This window comes from Rhea americana, unplaced genomic scaffold (assembly GCF_003343005.1).
Source record: "Rhea americana isolate MKP2758 unplaced genomic scaffold, rheAme1 scaffold_177, whole genome shotgun sequence".
Lineage (NCBI taxonomy): Eukaryota > Metazoa > Chordata > Aves > Rheiformes > Rheidae > Rhea > Rhea americana.
The window spans coordinates 419,350-443,275 of record NW_028185894.1 but is presented as its reverse complement, the minus strand read 5'-3'; the positions used below and the strand labels follow the sequence as shown (position 1 = coordinate 443,275).

The window sequence follows — 23,926 nt, the reverse complement described above, 5'->3', positions numbered from 1 at the left end:
TATTAAGAGTCAAGAAAAGATCTATATGTATGAATGAAAATATCTTCAGTTGTGGTAGTTAAAATAAATATGACTAGAATTAGCATGCATTTTATCCCTTTTGTACATTATTGCACTGTTATAGAGAATATTGGAACTTGTTTCTTTTTGTGAAATATTTGCTGTTAGTTTCTCTTAGAAATAGCTTACTGGATTTGATTAATATAATTATTATACAGTATACTAATGCCAATACTCCAAAACAGAAAGTAACACCCCTCCTTGGAGAAACTTAAGGAAATGTAATCATAGGGATAATGTGAAATATGGAATGAAGGCTTATAGGGRAAATACTGAACATGAACCGAAGAGGTTAATTCAACATGTCAGTCTCTTTTCTAGTGAATGACCTTGTAAATTCATCACTTGTTTCCATTTTCAAAACCAAGGGATTAAAGGTCTTCCCTATTGATAACTTCTGCCAGTTGAGCTATTCTGTGATGATTAATACTCAGAGCCATTGTATTAGCAACTTATAAATTAGAACAAAGTGGATATTGGTTGGAGGGTGTTTCATTTTAGCTCAGACTTAACACTCCTGTCTCCCAAATATGTGCAATATAGTGTCAAGTGTATCAAAGTAATGCCTGGAAGTAACTGACAAAAGTAGGATTCCTGAGGTAAAAATGCCAAAGACAAGACTGGTCACAGGAGATTTGCCAGTAAAAGCTATGGCATGAGGTCAGTCAGATTTTCCCAGCATCATTTTAAGTGGTGCAAAACAGGAGTGAAAAAAAAATGAAGTACAGACTTATCAGCAAGCACAGGTATTTGAAGAGATCTGGTGGTCTATTTTGCTTCAAATTCTGAAGAAATCCCCTGAGAAGATGCTTCCTGTGGCCACTCTTCTGTAAAATGTCTCTCCTCCTTTCCAGTGTTGTTGAATCATTCATGTGACTGGTAATAGTCCTTGTGGAAGATTCTGCTGCACTGTCAGATTTACAGCTCCACTGAGCTGTATATTACATTTTCTTTCTGCACATAAGTAGTATAAGGTTCCACCTCCATGGAGTCATCCTAGCAAAACAAAACCAAAAAACTGAGTGCAATGAATATTTTAGCTTGGCAAGACTCTGCAAACCTTTCATCTGAACTGAACAATGTAACTGGGAAATAATGCTCCTATGTTTATTCCTCATGCATGCAAAAAAAAATCCTGTATTGTTTTTTCTGCTAAAGTACCTGTATTGCTGTTTTTGCCAAAGACTTGGTGAGTAAAACTGAGGTATTAATTCGTCTGCTTCCTTTTCCTCTTCTCCCTCCTACCCTTCTCCCTCATTCATTTTGGCCTGCAAAATTTTGGATTAGGATCTCATTTTCTAAAAGGATCAAATAACACACTAGGGTTCTGACCACGATTGATTCACCATTAGACTACAATCTCAATATATAGTCATACTAATGAAAGTTTTATGATGTGCCAGCAAGAACCAATCATTTTGCATTAGTGAGCTGTGTCTGTCAGCAACAGTTGGGAGGTCGGACAGCAGAAGAGGAGGGGCAAGAATAGCTAGAATTGACCAAGTTACTTCAAAAATTGAAACTGAAGCATTCTTTTAACCCAGTGACAGAATTTCAGCCTAGTGTCTTCTGTAGATACACAGACATTGACAGTATAGMTGTCTCACATGGTAATAGTCTCACAACTTGCTTGCAAGGAATTGACATTATTTATATCTGGTAACTGAGAACAGAGACACAAAGCTGATGAGTGAATCGCTCAGTTACACAGGAGGCCTGTAATAGCCTAGGAAWTTCAAGAATGTCCCCTAACTTGCAGCTCAGCATCCCAGACATTGTTTTGTAAAATGTTTTGACTTGAGTACAATTGACTTTTTGATTGTGAATTGATCATACAAGAGAGCAAGTGGTTTTAAAAGCTTACACGTTATCATTCTGGACATAATAGATGTACGTGGTTTAAATCTGTCTACTTTTTGAGTGATCCTTTCATTTACTTGTAGCTTTCTTAATATTCCCTTACCCATGATATAGCCACCCTCCCCAAGGATCTCTTGCAGCATAGTTGTGGTCAGTGCATCAGATATGACCAGGGAGTTGTGGTGGGACTTGCTCCTTACAGAGATAAACAATGGCGGTTACTGAGCCTTTCCTCTTGGAAAATGCCTCTAGTGTTTGCTCCATTTCTAAATTATGGTGAGGATAGGCTCTGTTTTCTCCTGAGACATTGCTAAGRACAAACATATAAGACACAGCAGCAGCTGCAGAAAGCAGAGAGTARAAATCTAATGGTTTGCCTTTAGCGACCGTGTTCTCAGGGATACTAGAAGATCCCTGATTTGGTGATCGTCTAAGCTGTATCAGTCTCCTTACCTGTGAGGATTGTGTAGGAGTGGTCTCAGGAGGTTTGCTTTTGTGGCACAGTCTGTGAAAAAGAAAACAAACACGATAACAAATTCCTTCCTCAGTACTAGATCAGGCTAGAGGGGCTTTTGACCTTCTCTGATCACAAGGTCATGAACTATTTCTCTTTTTTGCCATCAAGAATAAAGCTGAAAAGTGTTCTTGTGCCTCTCTCTCCTTGACTTTTGATCCTGAAATTCTGGCACCCTGACTTTGCTGGGAAGTCTCCTCTGGTGTTCCTGGGAGCTTAAGCACAAAGTGGAAGCAAAAGACTAAAATCAAAGTCCTCTGAAGGTAAATTTTTCCTTCAGTGAAACTGTATTGAACTATCTCTTCTCTGAAGGAGGAGAATGGGGAAAAAAGCAGTTTTGAAGTAGGGGCTAGAGGGAACACAGTATCTGATGAACAGCTTTACTCTCTGAGTTTCCTGTCAGAATGAAGAGCTCCCTTCAGTACTGGAGGCAATGCAGTGAGGGCCCCTGCCAACCCTTGCCCATCTACATTTTTCTCAGTCAGATGCATTATTCAGGGATAACAAGTGCAGTACAAAGTGACTGCAGTGTAAAGTAGAAATATTTGATCTAGTAAATTCAGTTACTCATAGCAGCACAGAGTGACTCCATCAGATGATTTCGAGACATATGACATCAGTACTTTAAGATTTCTCGCAGCTCTAGGCAAGCTTTCCTTAGCACTCTGTCATACATACCTGTCACCACGGAACTTAAACCAGTAAATGAGAGCGATGAAGATGACAGTGCCCAGGAAACCAGGAATGATGGCGGTATATGGAGTAAAGTTCTCTAAACAGAAGAAGTCAGTCTCAGTTACGTCTTTTCACTGATCAGTTTCTTTACTCTATCTGTATGAGATTAAAGCTGTTGTAGCATATAAATTTTCTGCCTGCCTGTAAAATAAATATAATCCCCTTTGGCAGGAAGGAAAGTAATAAAACCTGTCTGAGAAACCCAAATGGAGTCTGTGACAGAAAAAAAAGCAGAGCTCCAAAATCCTACAGTGGACACTGAGATCTGTTATCCTCTGGGCCATATTCAATCTCCCTGCAAGGACTCAGCATATCTTAGTATTGCAACTCGTGTAGTTCTCCAAAGCAAAAAAGGCAAAAAACAAAAACCAGATGTCACACAGTCAATTATTGTACATTCACAACACAGGCTGAAGTGATTTATTTGTTTCTGCTGGCCAATTAACAGTAGTTCTCCTTCTTTCTCTTTCCACAGTCTAAGGAGGAGACCTTGCCTTTGCAGCTCAACAAATTTTGCTGATGTTCAGCTTCCAACAGCTTAGTTTAACAGTAAGAGCATGACAGCTGTCAGTCAACTTCCAACAGCTTTCCAATTGCCAAAAGAATACTACCAGACTTAACTACAGAGATATTTCTTAGGGAAAAAGCCATTTGGAAATGGTGTCTGGAACACTAACATGCTCGTGATGATTGCGGGCAAAGACAGTTGGGGATGGTACTCTTGTCTATATGGGACTTCACTGAAGGTTTCTATAGCTTTTATAAATTTCCCCCCTTAGAAGGAGCAAGAGTCCAAACAGAGGGCTACTGAGATTTTGAATGCAGAATGCATAGAGGGAAGCTTACTTGGGAGGCAGGCTATTGACTTGTTGTGCCTTATAGCTGGGTGGAACACAAAGCAGGTTGTGCTATTCACATCGGTGCCATTTCCTGTGAACGTGCTGAGAACAGTCACTGTCCCGTCACCATGGTCTTCCCAATCAGGGCTGGAGTTGCTCTCTGGCACCCACCGGATCTGAGCAGCTGGCTTCCCCGCCACTGCCTTGCACACAGGGTTCCCACGGCTGTCACAGTACGCAGTMAGCTTGGGGGGGACTGTGAAGCATTGGGAAGGGGAGTTAGTTTGCTGCAGTTGTAATAGGATGCTTTTATTCCTCACCCAAAATGAACACAGTGAAAAGAGAATAATAAGGTGCAAGGTGCCYTTTTATCACACCAACATGTGCCAAAGTCACAAAGATCATCTATCTTTTCTCATCTGGGACAACCGTCCCAGAATCAGCGTTGTTGCCCCAGTCAAGTACCATTAGAGAAAGTATCCCTGGACACTGAAGTAAGGAATGATGCAAAATAGAGGGCTGAATTAGACTTTTGTCCTAAGTGTGCATGGTTTAAAATGTATTTGAATGACAGCATAAGAGGAAATTGGGCCATTCTTACTGTCTGGGTAATACCATCCCATGTTTGAGAGAATGTCACAGTAGCTGGAACTGTTACTCTGACACACGTTAGTTATATTAAAGCAGTAGCATCTTACTAACTGACTTTACAGGAGAACCAGATGGACATGCAGAATCCTTCTTCAGTACATTGGAAGTTTCTTCATACCTGTCATTTCTAACTGCACAGAGGAACGGGGGTCAGAAGAAGGGAAAAGAGTTTTGGCAAATAAGGAGAGGGGAGAAACAGAGGGACTAGAAATGAAATGCATTGTAGTTTGCCCCAGCAGCAATGCTCTTCTTACTGCATGCTTCCTCCTGTGCTTGGGGAGAGAGAGGAGCTTCCTCTGTCCAGGCTTGGATATGATTCTCTGGAGAACTAAAATGAGGAAGGAGTCCCTTACCTAACACAGTCAAGTGGTAGGTCAGGTGGAAATTCCCTTCCCTTGCGGCCATCTCACAGGTGTAATTTCCCTCACTGGCCCTTCCCACTGGCTGTATCTGAAGGGTAGGGTCATGATCTGGTCTTGATTTCCAGCTCGTGTTCTCAGTGCAGTTTGTTCTGTTTGTCTGGTTCAGATCAGCCCTGTATCCCAAGGTGCAGTGGCCTCCTGTCTTGGGGTTTATTTTCCAGGTCACCATAATTACATCCGATTTGTTAGGGCAAATCAGCACAGAGCTGTCACCAACTGCTGCTGACACTCCGATGTTCCCTGGAGGAGACAGAAAGACATGTGAAAATGTGCCTGAGGATGTTACTCATAACCTTAGAGTTGTGGTCTGTGCTTCACAGGGAAATGTCTGCACTATTATGCTCCTGAGTGAGGCCCTGCCTGCCAACCCAAAAGCTCTCTGTAATCTGGGATTAGAGCTGTGGATTATAAAGCCAGTGAGCTATCACACCCCACTTTCTCGAAACTAACAGTAAATGCCCTACTGGAGCTCATCTTAGTGGATCAGACAGGTAATGGAGAAGTGCTCTGATCTTACACTTTGGCTTAAGCAGGGGAGCAGCTGGATAATATGTTTCTGTTGACAAATCATCCAGTGAGCTTCTTACTGCTGAAATACTTGTTGGCACTATGCAGGCAGTAGTTTCCTGCTTTTCATAAACCTTAGGCAGCTGTGATCTCTGTCATACTCTGTATGTACAGTTGCCCCTTTTCTAGATTTGAAACCTACTTTGTCTCTGCTCCTTCAGTGGGGATATATTCTCTGCTGGCAATCGTCCTTTGGAAAGGTCTTCTGTTTCSACATTTCTGATAAGATATCAGGGATGCAAACTAATCTCATCTTCCAATACCACAGAAGAAGATTTTCCATTTTCTTAAGGTAACTTCTCTCATGAAGGGTAGTAGAGTAAGCACGCCTACCCTCTTTCTTAGCTGAATATATTATCTTTTCCTTCTCTTATTGGGTTTCTAGATGTGTGACTTTTGACTGCTTTGGGCTTACATTAAAATTCTCATGCCTACTGGCACATAATCTGCCCCATCATGGAGCCCTCATAAAAATTCAACACTGATCCAAGGGCTGAGTCCCTATAATGAGTTCTGTGGATATATTGAATGCATTACAGCAGTCAAAGCAAACTTGTTCTCAATCCCCAATGAGTTGTACAGAGTAAAGGCTGCATCAAATACTGGATTTTTCTTATTCTTACTTTTGCATCAGCATCAACAATAGCTTTCCTGTGACCATCAGCTTCACTAGGAGAGGCACATTTTTTCTGCCTTGGCCAGAGCAGAGAGCATGGGAGTCAGTGGTTATTCTATAATAGATCTTTTAATAACGTCTTAAAAGGAGTTGCTTCACAGATAATGCAACATTACAAGATGACCTGAAGAMTGCCAGGGTAGACAAATCCTCGGGAAAGACAGATAGTAGTAATGATGCTTTCGGGGGGGGAGAGGGGGGAAGGGAGTTATATCTGCTTGGTCTCTCCTAACTGGGAGGAGATGGGTTAATCCCAGAAAGTAGTGCAGGTATCTTCTTGAAAAACAAATTAATTGTTCAAACTTAGGTGGGAATGAGGTCCTGTAGGTTGCTTTTTGAAGCTGCGTGCCTGCTCTTAACATATGGCACGTATCTGTATGTAAAGGCCAGGATTCAGGATCTTCAYGATGGCCAAAATCTGGCTACACTTTCACAGCAGTGTTTGTCTTTATTGACAAAAAAATATTGAACTTCATTAGGACTCTTCATATCCCTAATATTAAGCACAGAAATGAGGGTTCTGCTGATTGAAATCTCATATAAGGACTCACCTCCACTGGAGAAGAAAAGCAACACTAATTCTTTGGGGTAAACTCTGCCTGCTTTCATATATCTTCTAGTGATCTGCCTAGTACTCTTGTTCTGCACCATAACAGCCTTTTCATGTGTAGGTGGTGTAAGATGACACCTTATGATGTAGGAGGAGAGAGAGATCTCCACATACTCAATATTCTTATTTTTTTAGCAAATTTTACCCTGTGGGCCATTAAAAAAATAAAAAAGGCTTGTTTTTCCCTGTCAGAGGGCAAAATTTGTCAGAAATGGGACGGCATAGCTTGAGAAAGAGATAAACTGGCATGGTTCCGTATTGCCACAAACAGTCTGTGTGGAAAAAGTATCGACTGCATACTAAAACTAGCAGTGCGTGCAGGGTGATTCATTAGATGACKGGATTTGTGTGCACTTCTCACCAGTGACCCCTTTTGCCACTCCTTGTAGAACTGTGTCTGAACTGTCTAGGGCTGTTTCTGTGGGTTGAAATAGTTGAAATAGTTGAAGTCTGACTTTTTCATTTGGCCACCTCATAATGACTTTTCTCTGGAACTACTATTTCCAGGAAACTGAACAAATTTTAGTTCTGCTTTTGTACAAAATCCAGGACTGTGGGCAAAGACCATATCTGTGGTCTCTCAGGCATGACCACAGCACAGATAAGAACGATGGAGCTTCGTGCAGGAGGGAAGGGATTTGCTTTACGGGGGCAGTGTGCCTTGTCATTTTCCTGAATCTTTATGCACATATCCATTCACACTATGACTGTACTTGGAGGGCTTTTTTAACTGCAGTGGTCCCCACAGGACACGTATGTAAATCCTACCCATCTGTTTGCCATGCATGCAGCTGTGAAGGTGTAAAATGTGCCCATATCTCTATTTCTCTTCTTTGTGAGGATAATTGCAGAGAAACTTTATTCAGTTGATACATCAACTCTGTTGATTGTCTAGTAGTGAGAATGTCTTGTTCTTGCATTCTGTCTTGCTTTTGCTTGGAAGCATRTTCTCTTTATTTATTTATTTTTTCCTCTTATTACAATGACTCTTCTGCGGGGCTTTAAAGAGTGACTCTTGCGCAGAGTTAGACACAATGCTCACTTTCTTTATCTTCTCATGATCTGGGAATGATGGGCTCTAAGAAACTAGATATGTGCTTGGAAAAGCCTGGGCCTAGTCCTCCTGTCCTTCCTGGAAGTTATTATATTGGTCAGTGGAGGGGTGAGAGCCAGTCCACTGTTATGACCCCTCTGTGTGCTATATTTTTTCGCGGCAAATTACACACTCAGGCCTGCCTTCAAATTTTTGCTTAAGGTCTCTGAATTTGTTCTGAGCCAGAACCTGGATTTTTTTTTCCCATAAGTTTTCAGAGCTGAATCATTTTGCACATGTTGAATATCAGTCATACTTGCTCTCTTTATGTTGATCAGGCTCAGGACTCTTCATCTATCTTTGGCTGATACGTCCATGGGGTCAGCTAACCCCAAGACACTCTAACTGGATAGCTGACTGTGTGAGATCTTGTTATGAAGTGGCCACCCAGGCACGTGCTGTCGGATTTCTACATTCCTGAGATCTGCCGTGCTTTCACGCAACTCCTTCGACTATTTCCTTGACCTTCTCTGCTGTGGAGCCTCTCAACATGATGCCACCTTTGGGAGAGTAGGTTCTTTTGTTTGGATTCAACTAGTCACATTGGGAGCTTGTCTTTAAGGGTATGATCTGCCTGGTATCACTCACAGTAAACGTACATGCAGCAAAGCACTCCGAGATGAAAGAAAGGTTACTTGTAACTGTTCTTCTTTACAATGAGTTGCTTATATGTGCATTACTGTTGCCTACAGTTACACACACAATTCCTTCCTCTGTGAGGCAGTTTTGAGGTTGAGAAAAACAAGGGCCTGAGGCACAGGTTGTAAAGCAGTGTGAGTGGCAGGTGAGACTTAGGCGCCCTTTGGGTATTGCTGAAGCAAAAAGTAAACAACTAAAAAAAGCCCACAATGTATATGTATATGTATATGTATAAACAACCAGTTCTGAGGAAGACCTGTTACAGATAAATAGCCTTTCTTTTTCAAAATCTTTTAGGGGCATAACTAATGAATTAATGGAAGTAATACCCACAGTTGTAGTCCAAGCCAACTTCCATTTTAGCACCTTACTCTTTTATTCTTCTAATGAGAGGCCATTAGATTAACCACTGATTTCCAAGTGCTCTCTTTCTCTAGTGGAACCCTGAGTTGCTCTTTGCTTGGGCAAGGTAATAATTTTAGTGGCAGTCTGAGACAGCCGTGTGTGTAAGGAGAAAATAAGTGTACTGCTTTCAAATCATGCATCAATCTGAAAGGAAACAGAAGTTAACCAACTTGATTTGTTGCTGATAATTCATTTTTTTCACAAATTATTCAAAAAATGCTTAACCCCCCCAAACTCTTCAAGCAGAGAAACTAAAGAAGAAATTGAAAGTTCAGTTGGAATAAGCAAAGGATTAGGAGGTGAAACTTTTGAGCGGTTAATCAAGCTTTTCTCAAAATCTTCCTCAGAGCTAACAGACCTGACCTTGCTGTGTTTCTTTATTGCCCTGCCTACAACTGGGGTTCTACAACGTGGGCACAACACGAAGCACAGCTCCTGAATGTTTGAAACAGTGTTTAAGCAAAAGTCATAATGAGCACCAACTTCAAGTTCTTAATGAAGTCATTACTAGCAGTCTGTCCAGGAAAACTACTGTTGGTTTTCTCTTAATTATATTGTCTGAAATCTCATTATTTTATGGAATGCAGCTAAATAAACCATTCTAGCACAACCACTTTTCCCTCTTTTTAACTGTTATTGGGAAATTATTTATAACTTGCAAAAGAAACACAGTTCACTGCATTTTTACTAATTAAAGATTCCCTTAGAAGTTTTTTGCCTTTTCATTTTGAGGATCAAGTATCCTTTAAGTGAAGATTTTTCCACATTTAGTCCTAGCTCCTGCATATTGATAGGAGATGTAGCTGCAATATTGCCCTACACTATAGCACATAGTGTGATGCTATAATCTATTAGTTATTCCAGCTGTATAACTTGGAAATCAGAGTTTAACTGTCACGAGTTTTGTTCTGGGGARAAGAGGAAAAATAGATGGGAGTAACATTTCACGCAAGCCACCCACTTCCCATTTTTGCTAAATAAAATCCTGCTGCTCAGCACTGGCAGGATTCATTGATTAATGTTTCCAAGCAGCACTGAGGATGAAAATCCATTTTCTGATATACGAAATAGCCACTGGCCACACAAATCTTTGTTTTCTTAATTCAATTGCCAGCAGTATTCTGTGATACCTTAATACACTAGAAATATTTTAAAATGACAAATATTTTCTACTAACTGGTACTTTTTGAAAATATGAGGTGTATATTTAAAATTCAGATGAAATTACCAAAAGGGAACTGAAAGAAGCTTTCGTCTTGTCGTGGCTTCTGGATATGAGTTCTGTGAATGTCTCTGAAAATTGGAGAACAAAGTGCTTCCTCTCCCAGCTCTACACCACCAAGTGCCCCAGAGTGCCGAGTCATAGAATTAAGGTCAGTATGGATTACTTCATCTAAACATGACTAAGTAAACCTAAGCATTCACACAGACTGTGCCTTGGGGCTATTTTTTCTTTGGAAAACGTTTGCAAATGTTGCACAGAAACGACAAAGTTGTCCACRTTCAACAGGATACACTGTCTTTGACATATATTGGCAGTATCGTTTTACTTGTCTTTCAATTCTGTAGCTCTTAAGCAGCCTATCGCAATGCACAACTTCACCAAAATAATGGCTTGAGTGCTTCAAGACTGGAAAGAAAGCAGGAGTGAAAGTGGTGCTTTCTGCTACTTTTCTTCCATCTTTTCTCTCCTGAATGAGTCAGGTATTATTCACTTGAAAATGATAAGCCACATCAGTCAGCTTAAAATCTGATGAATCATGCTTAAGTACAATTATAGGTTTACAGTAAATTTGTAGAAGGATTCTGAATTCCCCTGGATCTTGTTATTAAGTAGAAGATTTTTAGCAAGACGGTATTTTTTTCACAGAGATTGGATTAACAGTAAAAAATATTCTTGGCCTGATTGTTGTTGATCTCATGCCATTACAGAGAGGTCCTGCGAGTATAACATAAACTGCTCTTACTTTAATATGTCCTTTTGTTCCTGGAGTGCAGGCAAGTGGCATTAACATGAATATGATTGGGTGCTTTCTTCTTGTCTTTGCTTCTTTTTTCACATATGCTGCTAGAAATACGGTCTTTAGATCCCTTTTAGAGAAGAAGAATGTGTGTGTCGGAGATACTGAAAGGTTTGGTTAAATCGTATTTCTGAATTACTTTGTAGACTTCCTCTTAAAAGTGGAACAGAGTATATTTTTATCTCTGTAGGACAGAAACATATTAGAAGAAGCTTTTGTCTTATATTATGACCCTGCTAACATTTTCCCAAGAATAGTCTAAAACTCTGTCTGTCCACTGTTGTGTTGAAGACAGAGAAAGTGAGAAAATAGTAAAGAAGGAAGATATAATTTGCACCTATTTTGATCCTCTTCTGGTTTAAGATAGCATGGAAGTGTGGAAGTGTGTGATTACAGCAGAGTGCTGTGGAGAGCTAGTAGACTGAGTCCCAAAAGCAGTGTAGCCAGGCTTATAGTATTCATGTAGGTAGTTATTGGGCTTTCATTTCTGTAGATGGTCATTCACATCATCATATGGTGCAGAAATATTCCAGCATACTCGCCATCCTCCCAAGAAAGTGTATGCAAAATGTGAGCTCTGCTTCCTTTAACAAYAGAGCATAGCACCAAGTTCAGTTTGAACTGCATGAGCTAAAATCTTCTGACTCACAGGCAAAATAGAGCTGGGCTTGGGTAATACTTGAGAATCTTCTGAAAAGGAATTCATAAAGAATAGAATTAGCCCTTTTCTTAATAGTTTCATAGGGAAAGAAGATTTTCCTTTCTTTCTATTTCATGTTAAAATATAGTCTAATGAGATTTCAAGAGTAGCTATTTTTTACCTCAGCATTAGCTTCATTTAAAGACAGTCCAAAATGTAAATGCCGAGGAATGAGTCTGCAAACAGCTATGGGATCCACCAGCATAAAGACTGTTCTCTGCATGGAAATTAACCTCATCCCCATCCGTTCCTCCTTGGCAGCCATAACATTTCCTTTAATGCGGAGATGCTGATAGGACCTCATATCGGTCAAGGGCTGAAGTTGGACATGCCACACCTTTTCTTTCTAGTGAGCATATCGAAAGTCTGCTAGACTCTAGAAGAACRTTTTATTAGCACATGTATCAATTTATTATGAGATGATAGTTCTTTAGGGAACTCAGAACTGCTGGTTAAAGAAAATGGCCCGAGCACAAATCTTCCTTGCCCTCTGTGCCCCCGCAAAATAGGTTCTTTCCTCCAGTCCTTTTTTCTAGTCCACAAGGTTTCAATAACTTCTCAGGGTGCACAGACTCCACACAATCTCTTCTGGGCCACCTTTTCCATCACTTTTATGACTTGTGGTTCTGCTCTAACCAAGCCCTTTGCATGGGTCTCCTAGTCAACTTTCTTTGTCTTCTCTCTGCTGCCTGTCCCAATCTGCACTCTTGGGGTATGTGTTCAGCAGCTCTGAGAGAAGACACCATCTCTCCTTCCCTCCAGGGATTTCCCAGAACCTAAATGGCATGTGTCTGCTGCCAGACAAACTAAATAAACAACCCCTATCCACTGTCTGTTAAAGGCAGAGTCTGTGTGAATGCTTAGGTTTACTGTTCAGTGCTGCAGGCATTTTAATTCAGACCTGTCACTGCACCTTTGCTCATTGGAATGGTGCTTCTGTACTGTAAAATAGGTAAAAGTCAGTTGCTGTGACGGGTGATTGGTTGATGACCTAAACCATCAGAGCACATATGCTGTGCGTGTCAGTATTAACCTATTCCAATGAAGGCTCCAAAACAAGCCCGTACACTGCACCGCTACTTCTCTGAAGGTGAAATCCCATCTTATAGCTGAGCTGAGCTGAGCTGAGCTGAGCTGAGCTTGCTGCTGTTGAAGAAGGCAATAACTAGTGCAGCAAAGGCCTCACTCTCTGTGGGTCTGTGAAGAACAAGAGAATTGAAGAGGTGTGAGCTATCTAGTTCATCTCAGTGCAGTGATAACTGAAGGACAACAGCAAAATGTCAGCACTTTTAACTATTTCATTCCACACACGAGAGATGAGATGAAGAATCGTACATCTATACATTTATTGTAAATAACCTCTCATTTTCAATCTTATTCTTCACAAATGAGTGGATCCTGGAAGATAACAGTCATTTTTTTTCTGTTAGTCAGAAGGAGCAGAGCCTGGGAGCCCAGGAAAGCGTACTGACACACTGATGTAGAAAATGGGCAAGTCACGATCAGGGAGTTCTGCGCAGCTCCGAGCTGAACTATCCCATTTCGGTGACTGACACAAATCCAGAGTGAGCAGGTTTCACCTTGGAGACTTGACAGATATTACAGGTGGATATAGTCGGAAGCTTTCAGTTCAGCTTCAGCTGAAGTTCCTCTAATGAAAGTCCGAACAGTATTGTGTAGTCAGCCAGGGTCTCCCCCGAGCCGTACGTTGAGCATACATCCCAGTGCATGGAGGATTCCATTTTTATATTTGCAAAAGAGCATATCCTATCTCAGGAAAAAACATGGTCAATTGAGCAGTTCGTATGTGTGTTTCAAAAACGTGTTGGCTACCGTTGTCATGCTAAGATTACTGTAATCGAAAAAGATTGAGGGGAAATACTTTGCTGTTTTTCACTTTGTTTATGTTGTGTGTTTGACAGTTCTTGGGGATAACTAGGGGCACTTTGCCATGTCAGTTACTTAGTCATTTCTCCTGTTTCTCAGCCTGTTACACAGTCAAAGGGGAGAGAAATATTTTAAAACAGGAAAATTTAATTGTGAAACCACTAAAATTTTCAGTGCACAATCAGAGACAGCTAAAGAGCTTTAAAGTGCTTTTGATTTCTTTCAAATAGGAAAGATTTCCAGTCTCTGATATTTTTTACAGCAGGTTTTAACCCATAGCAGAACCTTTTCTTGTTCCCAAGTGACTCAAGTTCTATGACCATTTCTTTAGAAATTAGGTTTTAAAGAGCTTTTTTTGCACTCAGGAGACTGCTTTACTTTCTTGAATATAATCCTAGTGAGTCTTTATTTCTTGCAGTAACAATCTACCCCAACTTTTTGATGTATCTCCCCCACATGTAGCAGATCATGATATATTAAGCTTAGGGGAGTAATGTATTGAAACAGTGATATACCACAAGCAAATGACTAACTGTATCTTGTAAGGAATATATTATATGACTCATAGTAAGTTATAACCAAAAAGGCAGTACCGGATGCTTGGAAGAGGCCAGATATAACAGGTTAAGCTCTGCATCTGTTTTCCCCTTCTACTGCCTTTGACACTTAGCAAGGCTCGTCTGGAACAAAGTGAAACATAAACAGAATTGCTTTGAGCTATGGTAGGGATTGCTAGAGCACTGACGGTTTTAAATGTGATAGCTTGGTTAATCTGAAAACATAGCCACAACAGCACACAGCAGTGTGGTCTGCAAACCTACTCTACCGACCCAGTAAGAGCTCCTGCTCTAAACCCCTCGATAGCAACGTCTGAACTAGCTGGCTTTAGCTCATGTGATTCTGTCTCTTGGAGCTGCAATCCAAGCTTCGTCACTGTGACCATATCTTTAAAATGGCAGCTTTGGACACAGTAAGACCTGCACTGGCTTATGCCTTTATCATTAGCTACCCACTCGCACTCTATTATTCATATTCCTCCTTGTTTTTTGAAAACTTCTATTCCCATTTGAGTCTATTTAGACTTTTTTGCTTTCTTCAAAAACTCCCTTCTGTCTCAAACTCAACTTTTTCTTTTGTTCTTTAAACATGTTTCTCTTCTGCCACCATTACTATGTCAATTGCACAGTGTGAATCTCTTTCCTGTCCTCTCACTCAAGCTCAAAGAGTAACCTTAAAACACACTGAAAATGGCACATTTTCTGTGCAAACCTTGCTCTTCCAAAATGAAGTGTCTGCAGCATGGCTGGAATTTTTTTAGATTGCAAGCTTTAAAAATCAAGGAGTGGCTTTATATATTGTACTAAGCTGAGCACACTCACAGAATTTAATGATGAACCCAAGTTTTTAGTGTTCTTCCCTTTCAAGATTGAATATACTTTTGCAGTTATCAGTTCCTTGTTCTTATTTTTCTCATGATCCTCACATTCTCTTTAACTTTCACAGGCATCCTTTCAAGTAGTCATTCAAGACAGCTGATTTTCTAGGCAAAGGATGGATGCTAAATCTCATCTGATTTGAGCTGAAGTTTTGATATAGTGTCCTCTGGAAAATCACCAATGTCAGTCTGGAGAGCTGGTTAAACTGGAATGCCACGCTGGAGAGAGTCAATTGGAGGAAAGTAAGGTGGATAAAGAACTGGATCAAGAAGAGAAAGCCACTGGCAGTGTTCAAAGGAGGTGTCAGGTTGGAGGGAAATTGCTAATAATGTTTATCAGCAGACAATTTTTATATTAATTCTGTTTAATGGTTTTACTCATGGCACTGGCACAGTATTAGGAGTGTGTGAGGAAATTTCTTTATGGCAGGAAGTATAAGGTATCATTAATATAAAGAATGGAAATTATGCACAGAAAGAACCAGATGAACTCATCCCTTGATGAGTGGAATAGTAGACATGAGCTGAAATCCAGCAGTTCAGAATGTAATAATATGAAAATAGAAGTATAACAAAGTGAGACTGGAAATTAGAATGAGGTATTTGCCACAATCAGGATCCAAAATAGCCTTTCAATCAGGTTAATGTGCTTTCACGCTGGTACTCAAATTATTTTTGAAAAGTGTTTCATGATACAATGTCTACAAAAGAAGGTGATTTGATCTAGTGATTTAGGRTTCCTTTCTGAGGTTGTGTTGCTACTCATAAATAAATGGGCTGTGCTTGAATGCAAACASTGCTCGGTAGAAAGAAGACAGCTACACTTCCTCAGTGCAGGAATTGGTCAGCGTTTAAAGTAGGTGTTAAAATTATATAATCTTGCAGAACTTCCTGTAAATTTTAAACTTGGTATAGTGCAGTATATCTTCCTCTTGCAGAACGTGAGCTGTGATGGATGAGGAGAAAAGGGATTGACACTAGATGCCAAAGAAGACTGGGTAGTATTTCTTTCAGAATACAATTGTAACACTGGGTAACAAAAAGGGCCTTCTGGGCACTTCTCACTATAGAAACAGAGTGTTTCATATTTTGTTTTGCATGCTGAGCTCAAYTTTTTTTCCTTACAAGAAGACAAATAAACAAATGTTGTACTGTTTATTTATGCTTAAGTGGCATTTTCCTGGTATTCTAAACAAAAATAGAATATTGACTGTAAGCAAAGTGTTGTAGGCCCTCCTTTAATTCATACTGTGAAACAAGTAGATCTRGGACGCTGTGAAAACACACTTACAACCTTGCATTTATATGGTTAAAAATCTCAGCTATATCTTGTTTAGTAATTAACTTTAGTGTAATACCTTTTTTTTCTAGCATTTTCTTACTGAATGCAAAAATGTGGCAACATAAGAAGATTCCCCACACTTTATTCTTAGGAATGATTGTGCCTCTAAATACAAACTTAACTTCCCTGTTTCTGAGGTTTTGAAACTAGACACCATCAGGCATTGTGTTTGGGCCAGAAAAAAGTAAAATATTAATGTCAATGTCACAAGACATGCTTTGAAGATTGTATGAGGGCAATTTAGAGGTTTTCTTAGAAAAACTTTGCTTAATTTAATAGTACAGCATTCTGAGTATTTGCACAAGAAAAACAAGTTGTTTGGATTTATGTGTTTTTAGTGTAAAAGAAGCCAGAATGATTTCAGCATATAGATTCAGAGGAGCAGTAGAGCAATACGAAATGGAGACAAATGTAAGTTTATCAGAATAGCTTTTTAGCCTGCAAATTTTATAGTTGGAGCAAGATTACAGAGTAAATTAGAGGCAGCTGCACAGCAACACAGTGAGGCAGAGGAAGTAAGAAGATAATAAAACATCAGTTCACTAGTGAATGAGAGTTTAAAATTATATTAAGGAAAGAAGCTAACTGAAAGCAGTAGCATACAAGAAAGTAAGGTATGTGGATGAGAACATGTACTCTAGCCAGGTTGGTCTGTAAGCCTCCTTCACTTGAATTCATCTCACTGACTCCAGCTGCAGTGCAGATGCAATGCCATTGATTTCCATTTGTTACCATCAGTAAAACTGAACTAACCACAGAGAATTATATCCCATTACAAGCAAAAATGGATTTCTTGCAGCTCCACCTGAAGTCCTTGGTCTTATCTATTATTTGAGGATAGTACTGCAGACAGAGGACTTGGGCAATGTTGTGAATGTTACTCCCATAAAAAAGCTTTGCTGTGTGAATCCCTCGTGGAAGATCTTGCACTCCCTTATCCTCTTTCTTTCAGAGTATGGACACAACCACCTGAGGTGTCCTATCTGCTTAGTTAAACCAGGAAACTGTTTAAAATTTTACTTACAGGATTTTAATTCTGAGTCTTTCCCACTGCTGCAACTATGAGGATTGTGGTAGAAGGGTAGTTAGTACAGACCATGCACCAGCAGATTCAATAGCATATCATCCAGCTCTGCTTGGGGCAGATCTAGATGTGACCGTCATGAAATGATCTTGACCTTGCATCTGAGCTACCCCTTCCACTGCTGTTAAAACTGACCAAGCCACACAGATAACAGTGGAAATATTAAGGAAAATGCAGATAAAGCCTGGTTATGCAGGACAGTTTTACACAGCCTCATTACATTCACAGCAGCTTGCTCAGGTCTTCAAGGGGTATAGTTCCTTCTGAGCCTCTTAAAACATTAAAGTTCTCTGCRTAGAGCACACACACTGGATCAGCTCTAAACATTTAGCCGGTGAGGAGAAAACCTTGTCACTACACCTTACTCAGAACAGCCATCCTAATATTGGAAGAAAACATGTTTAGGAGCAGTGTTAGCTAAAAATTTTCCATGAAATTTTTTCTCTTTCTTACTTTTTTTTTTTTTTGGGGGGGGGGTGTCAAGCATTAAATTAGGTTATGGATAAACAACTTCTTTTATGGTGAAAGTTGTCTGCTTTGAAGGGGAATACCACTGACTCATCAAGACATCAAGAAGTTAAAGTCCAGTTACTTTTTGTCTGAAAAAGAAAACTTTCTGGTACTGGATTTTTTTTTCCTAACAAAGTCTATTTTTAAAAGAAATATTGCCAATAGGATATCCCCATAGTCTACTGCATTTTCAAGACATGTCCATACACCTTGACTTTTTGAGCAGCTGTACATAAAATTGCAGACTGTCTCTGCTGCTACTGTAGTCTAAATGTGTGACCTTAAGCGTATTCCTCAATATTCTGCTGAGACAGTTTCTTTACCTACAGAATGGGGGCAGTGTGCCTGTTACAAGGTTATTGACATAGAGTTTAATGGTGTTTGTCAGGTATTTCAGACTTTTCCAATGGATGGCACTGAGGTACCCATTTTGGATCCCTTACTTTATCACCCAAAATAGGCCAATGTTTCCTTATTGTCGACAATGGCTACATCTGTTTTGCTCAACAAGGAACCATTCCTAATTCTCTGGCCACGTGGAGYGGATTGGCTCATGTCCATGCAATTTAATTCAATCCATCCATAATGGGTTTGGACGCATGCACATCACATATTGTTTGGAGATGTCCCTGGTTAAATACAGATCATAGAGACCTACCTGCCTTCTCCCTCCATACTTAATGCTGATAGTTTAGGTTTCTGGATAGTTTTGGAACAGCTGCTCAAATCCCTAACTATGTTAGGGAGTCCCTAGGCTGGTGTGTGGTGTCTGGCAGAACACAAACTCCACAAATGCAAATGATAGTGGCTAGGAGACATTAACTGCCATAGCTAGAATATATTAAAATTAAGACAGCTGCACTAAATGTTTAGAAARAGTGAGGTATGCTGCTGTCTTTGGTGCAAATGTCCATGCCTGCTCTCAATGATAATCATTCCTATCAGCCTCAGAAGGAAATTCCAGTAACTGTTCTCTACTGTCAACACACCAGCAATCTCCCAACAGTCATCAGAAGAGCATAAGAGATGCCTGCCCAATTCACAGTACCTGCCACCTCTCTTTCAGTAGAAACCCAGAACAGACCACCTGACCAAAAACTTCAAGTTCACAGACACTTTCTAGTGAATATTTTTAATACGTTAAATGGATCAGGTTCTCATAAGATATGRATTTAGATGTTTGAGTAAATAATACTTTATCTATGAAAAATGGTACATTCTTAGCTAACGGTCAATAAGTAATTGCTGACATGGAGATGATGATTGGCAGCCTTGTGACCACTGAGAAAGGAGGAGCAGGAGTGGCTATAATAGATGCTTATTTTAATTATGCTCTATAATCTTCAGCAACTAAAGAAAGGCACAGCATGATGCACAGCCTTTAAAGGAAGAAAATACTAGTGTACGTTTCCCTCTTTTCCACGCTGATGGCTGATCAGTCCCAGACAACAGTCAGACTCACCCTCTGTTCCTGGGAGCTTGGTAATGATGAGCAGCAGAGACACACACACAATCTTCCCAGCAATCTTCATGTCAACTCCTGCTTTCATGGCTCAGGCAGCTTCATCTCTCCATCCATCCCACTGCAAACCTAGCAGTAGTCATAGGGAGTTTTCCTTGTCTGCCAGTACATCCTCACCAGCCAGCATCAGCGTTTTCTCTCTCCTTCTCCCACTCCTCTACTCTAGCTGTGTGTGGTCCTGACTTAGTAGCTCCTCAAAGCTGGAGAGGTTCCTCCTTCTGACTTTTCGCTGCACTAGGCTTCCTGTGCTGAGAGCCTAAGCGAACGCTGAGGAAGCAGACTGAACAACTCTGCCTTCCGTTCATTGGCTCTTCTCACAAGGCTGATGAGTGAAGATAAACCCTGCAACAGAGCTCAGATGGGGTAAAACTAAGGAAGATTAATCAAGGCGGGGTTTAATATCAAGAAGGAAATCTTAATCTCAGGGAGCTAGAGAAAAACATTCTTTATCCAGTGTTACATCACAACCTCAGAGAAAATTCMTCCTTATGTCTCTCTGAAAAGAATAAGCAGTTTTAAGTCTTCTCTTYAAGTGACATTTTAAATGATTTTTCTCCTCAGCAGATGCTTAGCTACTGGCAACTCTGTTCTCATCTTGAACAGGAAAGCTTTCCAGACCCTGGGGGAGAGACTGTGTGCTAAGGGAAAAGAAAATGCTATTTTGCCTACCTCACAACAGAAATAATACAGATATTGAAGCTGGTCCACACCTTTCACTGAAAAACTGTTGACWTTTTTTTAGAATACTCTTGATTTTTTTAGAACATTGTACCTATTTCTCCACTTCCTCATTGTTATAGTCATTCCAGATTCTGTTTTTTCCTTCCCTTCCCATCCCTTCCCTTCCCATTCTGTCCCGTCCYGTCCCTTCCTTTCTCAGCATAATCAGGTAAGGCAGAAATTCATCTGGATCTTCTTGGTCTCAGACTCTTACTATTGACTGCAGTTCTGTGCAGGAGAGAGTACTATGAATTTTTCCCAATTAATAGTATAAATTCAGTTTAACATTTTAGCACTTCTCTGCACTGTTCTGTGGCTTTCAATGTGCTATTCACATTTGCACTTTGGTTTATTTCTTGAGTATTTACTGTTGATCTAGAAATTAGTAATGCATGTGAACAGCTGGTTTTTAGACAAGGACACAGAGAGGAAAGGGAGGTGATTACATAGGCAGAGATTAAGACACAAAGATGGAGAGAGAAGTAGGCAAAATGTGAGCAGGCAAAGCCTTAAGTATGAAAGAAATGGTGCTGAAACTTGATGCAAATCCCAGAGAAAGCAGAAGKGGAGCAAAATGCACAGATATTTGACAGACTGGATAGATGACTGCTGCATGAACTGAAAGACCTGAAGAAATGAACGGCGCAATAGGGTAGAGGAGGTTTTGGAAGAGAGTGAGCAACCTTTTTAATAAGAAAAATTCTACTTTAAATTGTCCAGTGAAAGGTCTCTGCCATTCCTGTAGGAATTCATTCAGAACCAGAAGGAGTTAGACAGCTGGATTCTTTTAGTGGGCAAATATCATTTAAGATGTCTTTAAGAACCTTTGGGAACATCTTTCTGGTTGAAGCCTGAGTGTCCAGGGAAAGTGAGGTGCTCATAGGAAGAGCTAGTGCAGAAATCTGGGGAGGGCTGAGTCTGGGATGCACTGCAACAGTTCCTTTTTTTACCACATGAAAAATCTACAGYGGACAACAGAAGTTAAGAAGTGAGATACGAGAAGTCTGTGATGGGACAGTACTAAAAACACAAATTTATCATCAGAAGTGGTGAGGGCTTTTTATTTCTTCCTTGTTGAAGCCTGGCCTGTCAGTTGTACATGGGGAGCTAGGATCCAGCAACACAGGAAGTGACCCTAAGAAAGTGGAAGGGAGGATGACCCCGATGGAGAAATCAGCATGGATGATGGGATGCACGTAGAGGTGAGGAAAGTCAGGGTTTTCTGGGTGCATCAGTCAGAAAGGTAGTGTRCATCTGACAAAAAGGAGAAGGAGAGAGAGAAATTGATTGTAATAGCAAAAATTGAAGCCTGAGGCATAGCTGAGAATGATGAAATTACCAAAAAGGTGCAGCTGAAGACCCACTTTCAGTAAATGCACGTTTCCACACCGCAGCAGAGAAAACTGGAGGATCATTTAAGGTGGAATGAAGAGCCTCTATTCACAGCTTTCTGGCCTCTGAGTTTTCCCTGTTTTCTGTGTCTTAAGAGAACAGGTCTGGGCTCTGCCTGTGGTTTTCAGCGTGGGTATTGCAGAGCCATTTTATGTTAATTATCATAATGTCATCAGATATTATTTGACAAAGGCACAGTCTGTGATCTGCTCTGTTTGAAGTGGTTTTGCTCAGCCCTAAAGTTCTTGCTGATGGCAGATTCCATACTAATAACTTATTCAATAAGTAGTACAGGACATGTAAAGCTGGTTTTTAATTTTCAAGGTGCAGACAGAAATTGAATTACTTTTTAAGAACTTAATTTCCAGTGATGACAGGTTGTACATAAATGGGTCAATCAAATTATCTCTCAAATTGGAAATGGTTCTGGAAAAGTAATATAATTCTCTCTGCTACTGACAGATCTACTTTACTCACAGAATAAGTGTACACCCTARGAATGAAATATAATGGTCTTGTCTGGGAAGGAAGTGGAACTAAGACTGTGTTACATTATGCAATCAGCTTCTCCCAATGTACTTTAGCATTAAAAACACTTTAATTCTTTYAGATATAGCAGTGTCTGTCACACTTGTTGGTGAATTTCCTGCCTTTTGATGTTCTTAGATCATAAAAATAKTTGTTTTTATAATGAAGGAAAAATATTTTTGTAAGTTTTATTTTCATCCGCTGCAATGAACTACATTAATTTTGCGTATGGGTGTATGTGAAAGAGAAAGCGAAAGTATTGGATAGCATCACTTCTTGTGTGGGCAGATGCAAAACTTCTCCTACATACACCTTGCTAATGCACTTTGAGTATCTGTTCCTCCTACTATTCCAGTTCTGGTCTTTAATGGACTTCATCCAGTCTACCTGAAATACGGTTGTCTGATCGTTGCATTTGGCTCTTGTTTTCAGCAGGCTGTGAAGGGCGATGTGTGGTGGTCATTTCCTCGCACGCTGGCCCCATCACATGGCGMGTTCCCTAGCAGAATGGCATAATGAGGTAGGCTGGTTCTGGACATAAACTTTGTAACAATAAAGCGCCATGGTATGCTTGTAAAGCCGCTTCCTGGTTGTTCTGTGGTTGAGTGCTGTTTATTCCTGGAAACACCCACACACCTGAAAGTCCTGATGAGAATATGGTTTCTCTGATACAACTCCTACTGGAGGGTAGGTAAGCCTAGGGTAAAGTCCACATTCCCAAAGCCTCCTTTCCTTCAGAAAAGCTTGCATTTGATAGCAAGACTGAAATTGGTAGGACTTGACTTTGAGTTCAGAGCTGTTGTGCACCCATCATACTCAGGTATAAGTGAAGAAAATTCTACCCATGTTTCAAAATATCTCTGTGGAGGGTGAGCGCAGGACTATAAATGCTAACTACTTCCTTGCAGCCCAGTCTGAGATTGTGCTTCCTATGGCTCCTTAGACTCCTATCTCAAAAACTCCTGCCAGCCATGTCCATGCTGTGCARCTGCTGACACTGCAGTGCTCTGTGCACTGGCTTTATCTGAGCAAGCTTCAGAAATGGAAGCAGGGCGGCTGAGTCAGTGCAGCACTGTACCTAGGCAGGGAAGAGCAACTTGGTCATACAACTCACCACTACTCAGTGGGGATGACTATTTCTACCCAGTGCAACATAATGATGTATCAGTTCACTGGGAGCTAGTACTGGGGTCACAAACGTAGTGATAATGAAGTGTTGTACTCTGTTGGAGTTAGCACTAGGATCGCGAAAAGGTATGACATTCACCTGCTCCAAACTCCTGCGTAGGCCACAATGTCTGGGAACTTCACCTTGTCATACCTTGTGGTTGTTTTCTAGCATGTCTCCCAGCAAGGCTTCCCCTGGACCCTGCTCCAGATCGTGCAAAGAAGAGTGGCTTACTTGGAAGAAGTGCATTGAGAGCAGATGACTGAGAAGTGGGGAGGAAGTGACTCAGAGACCGGATGAACTGACGAAACAAATGACTGGTGAGAGGAAAGAAGCAGGAACTTCCAGACGAGTCCTAGCTCCCCTCTTCACTGGAGCACCAAAGCATCGGAGTCAGCCCCTCTTTTCTTTGGTCAAGGAAAGAAACTTGCAAGAGGTTGCAGTAAAACAAGTAATTTTTGTGTCTCTGCTTGAACAGTAGGAAGAAGATGATGTCTTACTTCTCTTATTCCTCAAAAGGCTGAAACTTGGCTTGATGGAATGAAC

The 23,926-nt window shown here is 40.5% G+C and overlaps 1 protein-coding gene across 1 annotated transcript; it reads right to left on the bottom strand.

Annotated features, from left to right (window-relative positions):
- Positions 1-139: 139 nt before the first annotated feature.
- CD200R1 (CD200 receptor 1) lies at positions 140-19,778 on the bottom strand. Its single transcript, XM_085301483.1, is given in 7 exon segments — positions 140-982; positions 985-1,056; positions 2,374-2,425; positions 3,113-3,206; positions 4,016-4,264; positions 5,013-5,321; positions 19,513-19,778. Coding segments are annotated over 7 exon segments (918 nt in total). The 5' UTR covers positions 19,601-19,778; the 3' UTR covers positions 140-928.
- Positions 19,779-23,926: the final 4,148 nt, after the last annotated feature.